At 34.7% G+C, this 16,500-nt stretch overlaps 1 protein-coding gene across 1 annotated transcript in view; it reads right to left on the bottom strand.

The window, feature by feature from the left end:
• Positions 1–16,500, bottom strand: part of MSH4 (mutS homolog 4) — an 85,743-nt gene that overhangs the window by 32,246 nt on the left and 36,997 nt on the right. The window contains exons 9-11 of the mRNA XM_018045570.1: positions 8,433–8,507; positions 5,730–5,794; positions 4,494–4,663 (exon numbers count right to left, since the gene is read on the bottom strand). Coding sequence (XP_017901059.1) covers positions 4,494–4,663; positions 5,730–5,794; positions 8,433–8,507 — 310 coding nt within the window. The remainder of the gene's footprint in view (positions 1–4,493; positions 4,664–5,729; positions 5,795–8,432; positions 8,508–16,500) is intronic.

Genomic DNA, 16,500 nt, shown 5'->3' with positions numbered 1-16,500 from the left:
ATAGTTCATCAGGCACTCTATCTATCAGATCTAGTCCCTTAAATCTATTTCTCACTTCCACTGTATAATCATAAGGGATTTGATTTAGGTCATACCTGAATGGTCTAGTGGTTTTCCCCCAGTATAACCTCTATGTTAGGAATATTGGAGTTTACTTAATATTCGTTTCACTTATGTGATATTATACATAGAAAACCCTAAAGACTCTATCAAAGAAACATTGGTGAGTTAAATTAGAACTCACCAATGAATTCAATAAATTGCAGGATACAAAATTAATATACATAAATCTGTTAATTTGTACTTAGAAAGCTATAAGACACAGATGAAAGAAACTGAAGACAACATGGATAGAAAGATATATCATGTTCACTGATTGGAAGAATTAATATTGCTAAAATGACTATAGTACTGAAAAAAATGTTTAGATTCACTGCAATCCATATCAAAATATCACTAGCCTTTTTCACAGAATAAGTCTAAAATTAGCATGGAAACACAAAAGACATTGAAAAGCCAAAACAATCTAGAAAAAGAAAAACAAAGCTGGAAGTATCATGTTTCTTGATTTCAAACTATACTGCAAAGCTCCAGTAATCAAAACAGTATGGTACCAACACAAAAACAGACACATAGATCAAAAGACCAGAGAACCCAGAAATGAATGCACAGTAATACGGGCAATTAACCTATGACAAAGGAGGCAAAAATATACAATAGTGAAAACACAGCATCTTCAATAAATGGTGGTGGGAAAACTAGACAGCTACAAGAATTAAACTGGACTACTCTCACACCATGCACAAAAATAAATTCAAAATGGATTAAAGACTTAAATATAAAACTGGAAACTATAAAATTTCTAGAAGAAAACAGGCAGTAAGCTCTGACATCAGTCTTAGTAATACGTTTTTGGATATGTCTGTTCATGCAAGGGAAATAGGGCTGGTGCATGGGGATGACCCAGAGAGATGTTGTGGGGAGGGAGGTGGGAGGGGGGGTCATGTTTGGGAATGCATTTAAGAATTAAAGATTTTAAAATTTAAAAAATAAAAAACAAAACAAAAAAAAATAAAATAAAAATAAAAGTTAAAAAAAAAGCACAAATAAACAAATGGGACTATATCAAACTAATAACTTTTGTACAGTGAAGAAAATCATTAACAAAACAAAAAGGCTGCCTACTGAATGGGAGAAGACATTTGCAATGATATATCTTATAAAGGGTTAATATCCAAAATATACAATGAACTCATACAACTTAATATGAAAAAAAAAATTCATTTAAAATCGGGCTGAAGATCTCAATAGACATTTTTCCAGAGAAGACATACAGATGGTCAACAGTCACATGAAAAGATGCTCAACATCAGTAATCATCACCAAAATGCAAATCAAAATCACAATGAGATATCACCTCACACCTATAGAATAACTATTACCAAAAAGACAACAAAGAACAAGTGTTGGTGAAGATGTGGAGAAAACAAAACCCTGGTACACTGTTGGTGGGAATGTAAATCGGTGCAGCTGCTACAGAAAAGTGTGGAGAGTTCTCAAAAACTTAAAAATAGGTAAATCAACTATACTTCAATAAAAATAAATATTTTTAAAAATCAAAGATAGAACTAACCATATGATCCAGCAATTCCACTCCTAGGTATTAAATAAAAATACACATCCCTTTGTTTGCTGCAGCATTGTTTACAATAGCCAAAATATGAAAGCAACCTTACTGCCCATCAATAGATGAATAAAGAAGTGGTGTGTGGGTATGCGTATTTGTTGTTGTTCAGTAGATAAGTCATGTCCAACTTTTTTGTGACCCCACAGACTATAGCACACCAGCCTCCTCTGTGCAAGGGATTTCACAGGGAATCAGTACTGGAATAGGTTGCCATTTCCTTCTCCAGGGGATCTTCCCAGGGATCAAACCCTCATCTCCTGCATTGGCAGGCAGGTTCTTTACCACTGAACCACCCAGGGAAGCCCGTGTGTGTGTGTGTGTGTGTGTGTGTGTGTGTGTGTGTGTGCGTGCGTGTGTGTATTATGCTATCATCTGGCTAACTGCCATAAAAAAATGAAATCTTGTCATTTGTGATAACATGGATAGACCTAGAGGGTATTAAGCTAAGTGAAATAAGTCACACAAAGAAAGACAAATACTGTATGATTTCACTTATATGTGGAATCTAGAAAACAAAACAAATGAATAAACATAACTGAACAGAAACATAGTCATAGCTACAGAGAACAATCAGGTAGTTGTCAGAGGGAAGGAGGGGAAAGAAATAATGAGGGAAATTAAAAGGTATAAATTTCCAGGTGCAACACAAGTATGAAATGTGTACACTGTGGGTAATACGGTCAATAACTATGTAATATTTTTGTATGGTGACAGATCATAACTAGACATGGTGATCATTTTGAAATGTATAGAAATATTGAATCACTATTTTGTGTAATAGGAACTAACATAATGTTGTAAGTCAATCATTCTTAAAAAAAAAAAAAAAACTCAGAAAAAAGGAGATCAAATTTGAGGTTACCAGAGGCAAGGGTAAGGGGAGAGGGGATTAGACAAAGGCAGTCAAAAAGCACAAATTCTAGTTATAAGTAAGTACTAAAGATGCAATGAACAACATGATAAGCATAATTAACACTGCTGTACATGGCTGGCTACAGTTAACTAAGAGGACACCACTAAGCAACTGAGCACATGGACGCACACAGCCATGCACATATGTTATATATGAAAGTTGTTAACAGAGAAATTTCTAAGAGTTCTTATCACAGGAAAAAATATTATTTTATTATTTAATTTTATATCCATATTAGGATAGATATTTATTAAACTTATTGTGATAATCATTTCATGAGGTATATAAATCAAATTATTATTATGTATACTGTAAACTTATACAGTGCTGTATATAAATTATCTCAATAAAGCTAGAAAGAAAATAAAAGGAAAAAAGTTATATAAATTATTGCAATAATTAATTCACAATAAGAAATTCCCTCTAAAAAGCATACTTTACAAGGCAAAATATTCCAAAAAGGAAATAGGTGTTTTATCACATAAAATTCCTAAAACGTCCAAATCTTCCTATCAATTGCACACTCACTACAGAGTTCTAAATTTCTAACATTATATTTTTAACATGATGACCATTAACTATTTGAATATTACTTCAAAAAACTAACAGCTTTATTCCTCAAAATGGTTCGTCCAAGAATTTTCTTGTTTTTTCTCAGTAGTATCACCATTCTCAGGCTAATCATTTCAATTAGCACCAGTGGCTACATTTCTCTTTACTTTACCATGGCCATATCTACTCAATGATTAACTCTTATCAATTCTTCCTTTAACCTTCATATTTCTCTTTTCTCAGATACACCTGCTGTGTTAACTTGTAGTAGCTTAAAATAGTTCCTCTTTCCGTTGCTCCATTCAAATTCATTCAACACATCTTCCTGATCAATTTCACTCCACAGAGCAAAAATATCTCACTGCCTCTACATTCTCCTTGGGAAAAACCTCCAAACTGACCTTCAAAAACTAAATTCTGATCCCCAGACTACATTTCTGACCATATTGTCTCTTACTAGTTCTGTAAGGAAATGCCTTATTCCATCCTAACAAATTTCCTCACTCATCCTCTAAGGCTTCTTCAGGCCATTGTGCTTTAGTTTGTACTAAACTAAAGTACAAAAAAAGAAAGAGGGGGTGGAATTCCTTTTTAGGCTATTTTATGTACTAAAAACATTCCCATCTTGTATGCCTCCACACCCAGTCATTCTCTGATCCCTCTATTTTTTCTTCACTTACCTTACATCTATGTGAAATTATGCACTATATATAATTAATATACTTTATATAGCAATATGGATATACACATATATATACATAAATATGTTTGTATGTTTATTACCTGTCTATACTATTATTATAGCTTTATGAGGACAGGGAATTTGTTCTGTTCACTATGTATTCCCAGTACCTAGGAGATTTTTTACTGAGAGATTTTACTAGGATTTTTTACTATATTTACTAGGAGATTAATAAACTCATTAAATGAATTACTGTACTGGCTTGCAAATACTGCCTGTCCCAGACAAAAATATCTCTTCCTCCACTGAAACTCATTAGCACTGAAAGACAGTATTCTTCACATAATTTATATGCAACATTGTACTAAGGTAAAAACTACTCTCCAAGTGTTCATGTAACCCTATATTTAAATTTGAAGACACTCTATATTTAACTTTGGAAAAAAGAAGTGATATATTTTAACATTTTGAGATCTTTATTTTTTTTTTTAAAGGCTCCTTTGACGATAATACATTTTAATCTTATCTGTTGTTATGGTAACAAAAAATAAAATTAAACTATGCCTGGTTAATATCATCAGCAAAAAAAAAAAAAAGCATATCCTAAAACAGCTTTATTTCTAAAAATCAGAAAACATATGCTCAAGTACTTAAACTACCTGCTATGTCATCTACAATCTCTGTATATGTTCTTCTGGCTATGTCAAGAAATTCATTTATGTTAGACCTCACTGCATAGCACTTCTGAGTCCTCATGTTCAGGCATCCCTTCATGTATCTTGCATCATCATTAATTACTGTTTTAATCTTGTCAAGTATGATTCCAAACCTGAAAATGAAATTATAGGTAATAAGTCAGTTATTTTAATTTGCAATTTGAATATGTTAATGATAGCAAATACCATATATTCTTAAAATTATTGTTGAAAATTATTTTGCAAAAAATAGTTAAATAATACAGATATGAAACTATATAAGCTAGGACTCTGACTACACCAATTTTAAACTATTTTGTCAGTCCTAAGTACTTCCCTAAAAAAAATGACATCACCAAGGATAATCCTACAATGGCTAGTAGATCTCCCAAACTATACAAACTAATTGTGTGTGTGAATATAAAAATATATCCCTGAATCACTATTATAAAATTCTGGTTTCATGCTCATTGGCTCATTTAACATTTACTTATACCATGAGCATTGTGTTAGGTGCAAGGAGTCAAAGAAGAATTAACATAGGGTCCTTGCCCTCAGCTGGGGCAAGAGAGACCAAACATATTGTGAGACAGTATAACAACTTACTATAGTGATCATGCAAACTATAAGTCTGATAATACCTATTTTCCTAACCTTCTATTTTATTCTGTTCTATATCTACCTGTAATAATTCAGTTATATTATTAACCTCATTTTGTGACCTCACACAAGGTGAGAATCTTGAATCAATAAAATAACAGTTTTTAAGTATCATGAGTCTTTTTGGTCAAGAAACAAGGTGCCACTGCTAAACACAATACTAAAATTAAACTGTAATTAGATATTACTCAGTATTCATATAGACTATTTTTATTACATTAGGTCCTTATGATTTAACATAAGAGACTAATATATTTTTAGATTTGCAAGTTTTTCCATGGAGAATAGCTTAAAAAAGAAACATCAAAATTTTGCATGATTCCAATTTTTAATGCTATTCTAATTGTCCACTAACAAAAATTATGCTGTTACCCTATTGTTATTTATAAAATGTAATATATAAATAAATTTTTAATAAAGTTTTTGTTAACCAACACTTAAATAATTGTCCTACAGAATACAAATAGAGTTCTTAAAATCAGTAAAGATCAGGAAGAAAGGAATAATCTGCTATTTTATTAACAGTTGAATGACAAAGACCTCTTATCTTCCAAGGAACCATAATAAGCTCTTAATAAAGGTGTGTTACAGTTCTTCAGAGTAATCTATTAAAGAATAAGATAAACATAGTTAAGGATAATAAATTATAACATTATTGAAACAAAACATTTAGACTTGTTTAGTACTTTACATTTTACCAAGTACTTTCCTGCTTTATTTTCTTATTTATATACTCATAAAAGATATTTTATGTATGTAGGTGAAAACAGATTGTATCTGGCCCATTTTCAGATAAAGAGCACATGGCTAAACAGTACCATCCACTGGTTTACTATTATGACTTATTTTTCTTGTCTCCTAACTAATCACTAACTTTAAACTACTTATTGTCAATAGTAACTTAAACAGTTACCATTATATATTCTGAGTATTCTATGTATAATTCCAAAATGTGGGTTAAATGTACATTAAACTAAAAAAGTGTTTTGCATGTTGGTAAATAGAGCAAGTTCTCCATTCTTATATGACAAAAGTAGGGATTCTTATTTTGCTTAATGGAAACTATGTGTGGTCACTATTTGAATAAACAGAAAACAGTAGAAAATATAGACAATCTGATTTTTACCTTATTTTTATTTTCTATGAGACAATGGCAAAAGTAACTTTTGTGGTTTTTAATAGAAAAATAATATTTACATACCAACAAAAACAAGTAATTCATAAAAGCATAAAGAAACACATTTATTATTCTATCATACCTCCGAAGACAAGTATTATGGTATATATGCTGTCACTTTTTCATATCAAAAATTTATATCATTATATAATCCTTTTCTCCACCACTTAATACTACATCATAAGCATTAGAAACCCTTCATGGTAAAAATTTTTAATAAGTCATAATATTCCACCTGTGGAAAGCAAATAGTCATTTCCCCTAATTATTACAGTTCTACACCATGTACAGTAATATAAACAATGCTGCAATGACCATCACTGGACATAAATATTGCTCAACATTTCTTAACAGTTCTTTTGAATAATTTCTAGAATGTTTTGATGTCTGATGTTCTGAACAGCATCAAACATTGATATATGTCGTAAAGCATTCCTATTATAATTCCTGCATAATTTTTACTCCTACCAGCTATCTATGAAATTGCCTGTCTCATTGTTCTCACATTAGCAGTAAGTTGAATCCATTAAGAAAAAAACTATTAATTTGCATTTCTTTGACTAGTAAGGTTGAACATTTTTTGATACTACTTATTAACTACTTGGTTCCATTTTTTGGCATTTTCCATTTCCATTGGCACACCAGTATTTTCTCATAAAATTACATAAGTTTTATGATAATAGAAAGATTTTCTGTCATTTGTGATAACATTTTCCTAACTTTGTCATTTTGACTTTGCCTTAGACATATAAAAGTTTGAAATTTTGTATTTCATCAGTTATCAGTTTGGGGGGATGATTTATTATACTTCTTTCATTCTAAGAAAGATGATAACACTTTTGAAATATTTTGCCAAATTGTTGTATGTGTCTGTAGTAGAATAAAGTTGATAACAAAATTTTTCTATACTTTTCATTATTTTTTATTTTTAAAAAGTGATTCTTCTTTTAATTCAAAGTTTTTCAAATGTTTTACACCATATAGAATTTTAAAATAGATGAGAAAAATCATCATTTTATAACCATCACATTTATGTCAGGTAAGAGTCATTAATAAATACCAAAATCAAGGGGTGAAAGTTTGACAAGGACCAGTAAATTTACCCAGTCTCAAGGTATCTCTCCAAAGATTACTTGTAACTTTATAGTGAAGTAATTGATCAAAGTTATTATCACCAAGAAGGAAAAAGTGACATGTGCCTCTTGATACTGAGAAAGATACAACATTGCTCACAGAGTACTACTGTCAAACATGTATAAGCCAAATTTAATCATGAAGAAACATCACACAAACAGGAATATCCTATTAAACAACTGGCCCTTACTCTTCAAGATGTCAGTATCATAAAAGACAAAAAAAGGCTGAAAAACTTTTCAGAAGTATAAAGAACCATGACATTAAATACAATGCCTGGTCCTGGACTGGATCCTCTATTAGGGAAAAAAAAAAAAAATTACCATAAAGAACAATATTAGAACGATTGGAAAAATGTGAATACATTATAGGCTATGCATAGTTTACAGTTAATCCTTGAACAATACGGGTTTGAAGTGTCTGTGCAGGTCCACTCATGGGTGGATTTTTTTCAATAGTAAATACTACAGTACCACATGATCTGCAGTTGACTGAATTTATAGATGTAGAACTGCAGATATGGAGGAACTGTGGACACTGAGGAGCTGAACATACAAAGAGTAAGTTATAGGTGGAATTTCAACTGTAGGGAGGGTTGGTGCCCTGACCCTCATGTTATGCAATAGTCAACTGCAATAGTATTTTATCAGCGTTAGATATCCTGAATTTTTAAATTATATTGTAGTGATGCTAGAGAACATCTTTGTTCATAGGATGTATGCACTTTAGAATGCAATTCATTCTCAAATTGTTCATTAAGAGTAATAATAAAGATAATAATATGTGTGTGTGCTGTGTGTGGAAAGAGAGAAAAGATGGAAATTCATTATTCTATTCTTAAAACACTCTAAATGTGAAATTTTTTCAAAACAAAAACTTTTAGAAAACTGATGCTAGACATGTTTTGTATAAGACACACACATATAAATTACCTTTAAAGGATCCACAAGTTCCAAGGTATGTTTCAGGTATATTAAATTTGTTATCTTTGATTCAGCTGCATTAACCTATTCAGACAAAAATCCAAATGTGGACACCATAAATACTTAATATGTGAATGAATTTTCCTTTTGAACATTCCACACCTACATTTTCCAAACATTTTTATTTATTAACCTAGGCAGGAGAACCATCTAGGTCTGGGGTCATCAATGGCCTACTAGGAACCAGGCCACACACCAGGAAGTGACTGGTAGGTAAGCAAGCAGTTTCATCTGTATTTATAGACACTCTCCACTGCTTGCATTACTTTCTGAGCTTTAAATCCTGTCAGAGGAGCAGTGGCATTAAGATTTTCATGGGAGTGTGAACCCTACCCACTGTGAACTATGAATATAAGGCACTTTATATAAGAATCTCAATGCCTGATGATCTGAGGAAGAACTGACGTGGTGATGTTAGCGGTGGGGAATGGTGACAAATATAGATTATCACTGGCAGATAGGTTTGACTGCACAGAAGATATATATATGACATGAAGCAAGCATGATGTGCTGTGCTTAAGTCTCTCAGTCATGTCCGACTCTTTGAGGCCCCAAGGACTGTAGCCCACCATGCTCCTCTGTCCATGACATTCTCCAGGCAAGAATACTGGAGTGGGAAGCCTATCCCTTCTCCAGGGGATTTTCCCAACCCAGGGATCGAGCCCAGGTCTCCCATATTGCATGCAGATTCTTTACCATCAGAGCCACCAGGGAAACCACCATAGTAAATCAATTGCTTGCAGACTCATCAAAACCTTATCACTGAGTAGCAAGCGACAAGCTGCATCTGGTGTCAGGCTTTAGAGAGGCACAGGAATTGATGTACTTCAATTGCACAGCTGTATCTGGTAGCAGGCTCTAAGTCAGAATCCAACACTTATTTCAGTCTGAGCATGGGCACATATTATTTTATTTACCACCTCCATCGACAACTCTTTCCCACACTGTGCATTTGTCTTGATCACAGTTTTGGTAAGCCCACAAGCTAACCCTAGCCAAGATGAGTGAAAAAGCAAACCCCACTGGAGAGCTTCTTTGAGAAACAGGAAAGACCTAATGATGAGATAGCAGAAGACTCTAATAAAACTGCCAACAAAAAAAGCTGCCCTTAAAACACCAAGAGTCCTTCTTAAATTACGGGTTCACTGCAACAGGTGATTCACATTCTCCAAGTCTGCTCTGTATAATATGTGGCAGCAGGCTATTCAACGAAGCCATGAAACCTTCAAAACTGCTTCATCACATGAAGACCTAGCACCCTGCATTAAAAGACAAGCCTTTGGAGTTTTTCAAAGGAAAAAAGTGAACACAAAGAACAGAAGTAATTATTGAAGGCCACCACTTTTCTCAAATGTGTCTGCACTGACAGCATCTAAAGATTCTGCATGCTGTGACAAAAACTGAAGATCCTGAGGACCATAACTAAGAATGGTGCAACCAAATAAGAAAATAAACTTTTTTTTTTTTTTTTTAAGAAACTACTTCCAGAGGTAAGGAAAATAGGGTATTTATTCATCAACTCCTATTCGGTACTGGTCAAGACCTATCACTGGGGCACTGAGGCAACAACTGATTACTCACTAGTCTCCCTGGGACCAGAGAAAAGTCCTCAGGTAGAAAGTTTTAGCTGCTTGCAAAAAGAAGCATACCTTACACTAAAGTGAATACCAAGAGGATGTAGGTGGCACACCAACAAGGTCTACCCCACAATAATGAGTAAAAAAAGCCAATTACAAAATGGGAAATATTTGTAACACAGAGAATCAACAAGGGGTTTATATAAAGAGAAGCTCTACAAATCAAAAACAATGATAACTCAATAGAAAAATGGGCAAACTTTCACAAAAGCAGATATTCAAAAGGTAAATATACATATGAAAGCACATTCAACCTCATTAACAGAATATGCCAATTAAAACCACAATGAAGTACTATTATCTACCAACCACTATAGCTAAAATTTTAAACTGACAAGATCAGGTTTGGGAAAAGAGCAATAAGACTTCTCATATACTCCTGATGTAAGTGTAAATTAGTAGATACAATCATTTTGAAAAACATTTTGGCAAATATTTTGTCATTATCTACTAAAGTTGAAGGTATACTTAATGACTCAGAAATTCCATTCCTATGTACCCAATAAAAATATATCCAAAATTCTATTAAGAAACAAATATAAAATTGTTAAGCAATATTATCTCTAATTGCCATAACCTGCCAACAACTCAAAAGTTCAACAACAGTGAAATAAGTAATGGTATATTCATACAGTGGAATATTACATAGCAATGAAACTAAATGAGCTATAGCTACATGTGACAACATGATTAAATCTTACAAACATAATGTTGGATAGAAGAAGACAGAGATTAAAAAAATATACACTGAATAATTCCTGTGTAAAGTTTTTTAAAGAACTGATAAAACTAAGTTATAAAGAAAAATTAACTTAAAAAGTAATTAATAAAAAGTGATTTCTTTTCAGAAGGAGGTAGAAAATAATGAACAGGAAGAAGCAGAAGGAGAGTTTCCTGTTTTGTTTTTATTTTGTTATTTTCGGCTGTGCTGGGTCTTTGTTGCTGTGCATGGTGGTACTCTAGTTGCAGTGCCCAGACCTCTCACTGCAGTGGCTTCTCTTGTTGCAGAGCATGGGCTCTAGGCTGCATAAGCTGCAGCAATTTGGCACTCAGGCTCAGTAGTTGCGGTGCTTGGGCTCAGTCACCTTATGGACTGTAGGATCTTCCCAGAACAGGGATCAAATCCATGTCCCCTGCATTGGCAGGCGGATTCTTAACCACTGGACCACCAGGAAAGCCCAGAAGGGGAGTTTCAGAAGTACAGGCAGAATACTGACTGGTCATCATGTGAATGTTCACTTTCAGAATGCCTGAAGACATTTTTGGCTGTAACAGTTGAGGGTAACTGTCAGGGGACATTCAACTTTAAGGGATCCAATATGTTGCATTTTCTTCCTTTGTGTGCCATTTCTCAAGGACTCTCTGTTCCTTATCAGTTCCTGGAATACAGGAACGAGCAGAGCTGCATGCAGTTCTCAGGACTGAAATCATGGGAAAGAGCACCTGCCTGGATTGCCTTCAAGTGACTCCCTTCAGTGACTCTCTTCAGCAACCTTGTACTTAACAGACTACCCATTTCGTTGGAACTGCGGCAATTTCATTCTTTTTAATGGCTGAGTAATCATTTTACTGAAGATATACAAGCATGCATTTCTGCTAATAAAGTACTCTTGTTCCACTAGAGACTTGGGTCCCCCACGTCCTTCTTTCTGTCTCCGGCTATTTCTTCAGAGCATGGAAACCTACTGAGCTCACTTTCTCGCCCAGGCTCTCAAGACCTCCTTGAGAGGACGCCCTGTGCCTTCATGAGCGGTACAAGTCCTGTGTATGGGCTTTATTGGTTTTCCACGTAACCCAAGGGATATTGCTCTTTCTCTCTTTCTTTTCAACTCCAGTCCCCAGGTCCCGGTCTGTTAAAGACCACAACAGGTAACAGTTGGATTTCACTGGCATCTAGCAGGTAGAAGCTATGGTCCATGCTTAGAAACTCAGCCGTATCCGATTCTTTGCAACCCCGTGGACTATATAGCCCACCCGGTTCCTCTGTCCATGGGATTCTCCAGGGAAGAATACTGGAGTGGGTTGCCATTTCCTTCTTCAGGGGATATTCCCAAACCAGGGATAACCCAGGTCTCCTATATTGCAGGAGGATTCTTTACTGTCTGAGCTACCAGGGAAGAATCTAGTGGGTAGAAGCTTTGGATACCACTAAACACTTTAGAATGCACAGCATAGTAACAGAGTTACCATCTCAATACATAAATAGTACAAAGTTGAGAAAATCTGCTGTAGAGGAGTTGTATTACACAAGTACTCTCTTAACCTCTTATATCACTGGTGATTTCCTTCCTGCTTCTTCTTTCTCTGTCTCTTTTCAATCTCTCCTAACCTTGACAGCATTGACAAAAGTAATTGCTATGAACTTTACAGTTTCAAAGTACTAAATGTTGTCCATACCACATAAGCAGGGAAGCAGACCAGACCCTCCCCTAGGTGAGTACTCCAGATGAGTATCCAGCCCCAAATGACACCTTAACTGCAGTTTTTAAGACCTTAAACTCTTGACCCACAGAAACTGAGAGGTAATAAATATGTATAGTTTTAAGCTGCTATAGTTGAGGTCATTTGTTATGCTACAGTAGAACAATAATTTTGATCCATGGGTCAGGAAGATCCCTGGAGAAGGGAATGGCAACCCATTCCAGTATTCTTGCCTGGAGAATCCCATGGACAAAGCAGCCTGGTGGGCTACGTCAATGGAGTTACAAAGAGTTAGACCTGACTGAGCAACTTACACACACACACACACACACACACACACACACACATAAAGTCTCTTTACAGTTTGCTTTTTCAAAGTGAAGAAGAGAGTCTCACCAAGAAGAATTGAGAGACAACTCTCTATTAGCCTTTTGCATTCTTGCACATCTAATGAGCAAAGGCACTGACTGCCTTTGTTCTACACAGACTTTTCAAGGATGTTTGTATAGTGAATGGACTTGAAAGACATATTGTCCACTTCTAGGGCAAAGGGTAGGTTTGCTCACAGTTCTTGAAAATAAAGATGGGCCCTCCCTGCAGAATAGCAGGCAAATATGGTTCAACCCCTGGGTTAAGAAGATTCCCTAGAGTAGGAAATGGCAAGCTACTCCAGTATTCTTGCCTGGAAAATTCCATGGACAGGAGCCTGATGGACTATAGTCCATGGGGTTGTAAAAATTCAGACTCAACTGAGCACACATGCTTACTGCCCATAAGATTCAGGTTCCCTAAGATCAGCAGTTCTCTCCTGTAAAACACTGTACGTGCAGGTGTCACACTGCCCTCTTCACATCACCCTGTTGGAAAGGGAGCTTGGGGAAGCAGTGCAAGAAAATGTTGATAGTCTGGCTGTGGCTATTGTTATGAGTATAAGTCCTTTCTCTCTGATCTAGGAGTCTGTGTCTTCTGTTAGCATTTATCGAACTGTGGCAGGCTAACTTGTCACTTTGGAAGTAGGGTAGAATATCATATCCCTTACAGTTCTTGATAACACTATGCTGTAATTGCTTTTTTTAAAAAAAAGAAAACAAAATCTCAAAATGAATTATAAATTCCTTTGGATTAGAGACTTACTTCCTACTATATCCCTAGCACTCACCACAGTGCTTGGTAAACTAACTTGTTGAATTAATTAAAGAAAGAGCCATGACCCAGATACTCTTTATGGCAGTCTGAAATCAATGGGAAAAAATTAAAACTTAGGTAAAACTTGAAAAAATTATTTAATATCAAAGTTTTCAAATGTGGGAGGAAGTACTTTGGATGTTTTATAATGGAAAATACAAACATTTTAATGAAATACATTAAACAGTAAGGTTATAAAGACTACATAAAAAGAAAACACATCTGGATTAATTAAAAAAAGAAATTTAAGTTTGATTTTCAATGAATACTTATGATTGGAAAATATGCATTTTCTAAAAATCAATGTTCTTAACAGAAAATATAAGAATTCATCTTGGGTAAACAATTTCACACCGGGAATTTTCAGAGAACATTTAGTTAACTCAGAAGTTTAAGCCAATCATAAAAAAAAATTCAGCCAACAGAACATTTAGTTCATCTACGAGTTTAAGCAAATCATGCCATTTAACCAGCACAAGTCTGAACTAATTTAGTAAATATTGTGTTTAATTAAGATATAGATGCTTATATTAAATTACTTTAAAGTCTCATTTAAATATATCTCCAGATGGTTAGGAAAACATCAACTGAGAAACAGTATAAGGAAGACTGAAATTTATGAATTATGTATGAAGTCAATATATTGCTTAAGTTTCCTTAAAAGTTAGTAAATCTCATCTGAAAAGTGTTTTTTTAAAAAACCTCCAAAGAGGACATATGTGCTGGTTAGGAAAAAATTTACAACTATGACTGGTCCCCCCAAAACTAAAATGATGATAAGTAACACTGGCCCTTAATAACCTTATGGAGCTAGTTACAGATTGCCTTTTCTGAACAAGAAGAAAGATTCCAGATTCTCAGTGTGCAGAATTACCTTATACCAAACTCTCTGGCTTTTCTAAAATCTGATAGTCAAATTGATTACAGAAGCTGGTTAGTTAATCACAGATATTTCCCAGAGAGCTAGTTGGCTAAAATGAGATTCCTTTCTTAATAAAACCAGAAATGATCTAATGCAAAAATATGTACAGCTGACCGTTGAACAATACAGGTTAGAACTGCATGGATCCACTTAAATTCGGATCTTTTAAAATAAACACATATGTGTAATGGAGATGTATTTTCTCTTCCTTATGATTTCCTTAACATTTTCTTTCCTCTAGTCTACTTTATTTAAGAATACAGTATAAAAACATACTGTACACAAAACATATGGACTATTAAAGTCCATGGAATTCTCCAGGCCAGAATACTGCAGTGAGTAGCCTTTCCCTTCTCCAGGGGATCTGCCCAACCCAGGGATCGAACCCAGGTCTCCCACATTACAGGCCAATTTTTTATCAACTGAGCTATCAGGGATAGTTAAGTTTGGAGGAAGTCAAAAATTATATGAGGAATTTTAATTTTGCAGAGGGGTTAGCACCCCTAAGCCTGATGTTGTCCAAAGGTCAACTGTATATTACTAATTCTTATAGTTAGTGACACTAAAGCATGAATATGTATGACCATGTAATACTACACATTACACATTACACAATGCTATAACAATGAAACCGCTCTCAGGCATAACCTGATAATTAATTCTTTCCTATAATAAAATTGAAACAAAGTCTTTGCTTACACACAGCTGAGAGTTGAATTGTGTCCCCCTCTAAAAAAAGATATTTTGAAGTATGAACACTCAAGTACCTCAAAATGCAGTCTTATTTGGAACTAGAGTCACAGAAATAACTAGTTAAGATGACATCATATTATAGTAGGGTAGACTCCTAATCCAATATGACTGGTTTCAAATAAAAGACAGCCATGTGAAGGACTTCCCTGGTGGCCCAGTGGTTAAGAATCCACCTGCCAATACAAAGGACATGGGTTTGATCCCTGGTCTAGGAAGATCCCACATGCCGTGGAGCAATTAAGCCCATGAGCCACAACTAGTAAAGACCATACACCCTAGAGCCCATGCTCTGCAACAAGAGAAGCCACTGCAATGAGAAGCCTATGCACCACAATAGAGAGTAGCCCCTGTTAACCACAATTAGAGGAAGTCTGCATGCATCAACAAAGACCCAGCACAGCCAAAAATAAATAAACAAATAAAAAGACAGCCATGTGAAGACACAGACACAGGGAGACCACCATGTGACAAGGAAAAGAGAGATTAAATGTATACAGCAAGTCATGGAACACCAAAGATTACCAAGAAACTACCAAAAGCTAGAAACAGGTAAGAAAGAATTCTCCTACAGGTTTCAAAGAAAACATAGCCCTGCCAACATCTTGATTTCAGACTTCTACCTTCCAGACCTGCGAAAATAAAATTATAGTGTTTAAGCCATGAAGTGTATAGTAGTTGTTTCAGCAGGCCCAGGAAACTAATATTAATTGTAAGTACAGAGTAGCCATTTCCTATTCCTACACTGAGTTGCATTTTTTCTGTGTTAAAACCTGTCATTCATAAGTAAAACTGTTACTTAAGATACTTTTCATTTGAAAATACCATTCAAAACAGGACATCTGGCAAAAGATCATAAGGGCTAACTGGTGCTTTGGGTTTATATTCATAATTGATTACTCATTTTTAAGTCTCTGAAAGTCTGAAAATATTTGATGGCTCCAAAATATGGTTTTGGTGGCTAAACCAGTACAGAGGTTAAAAAATAAAGGTTAATGACACATGTTAACAAGAACATATCTGGAAGTAAAGTGAAGAACCCTCTATATATATATTCTGTTGAGCAGAAGTTTTTTAATTGGATGTATTCCCAGCTTGTGTT

The sequence above is a fragment of the Capra hircus genome, chromosome 3, assembly GCF_001704415.2.
Source record: "Capra hircus breed San Clemente chromosome 3, ASM170441v1, whole genome shotgun sequence".
Lineage (NCBI taxonomy): Eukaryota > Metazoa > Chordata > Mammalia > Artiodactyla > Bovidae > Capra > Capra hircus.
The sequence above is the reverse complement of the archived record's forward strand: the minus strand, read 5'-3'. Positions and strand labels throughout refer to the sequence as shown.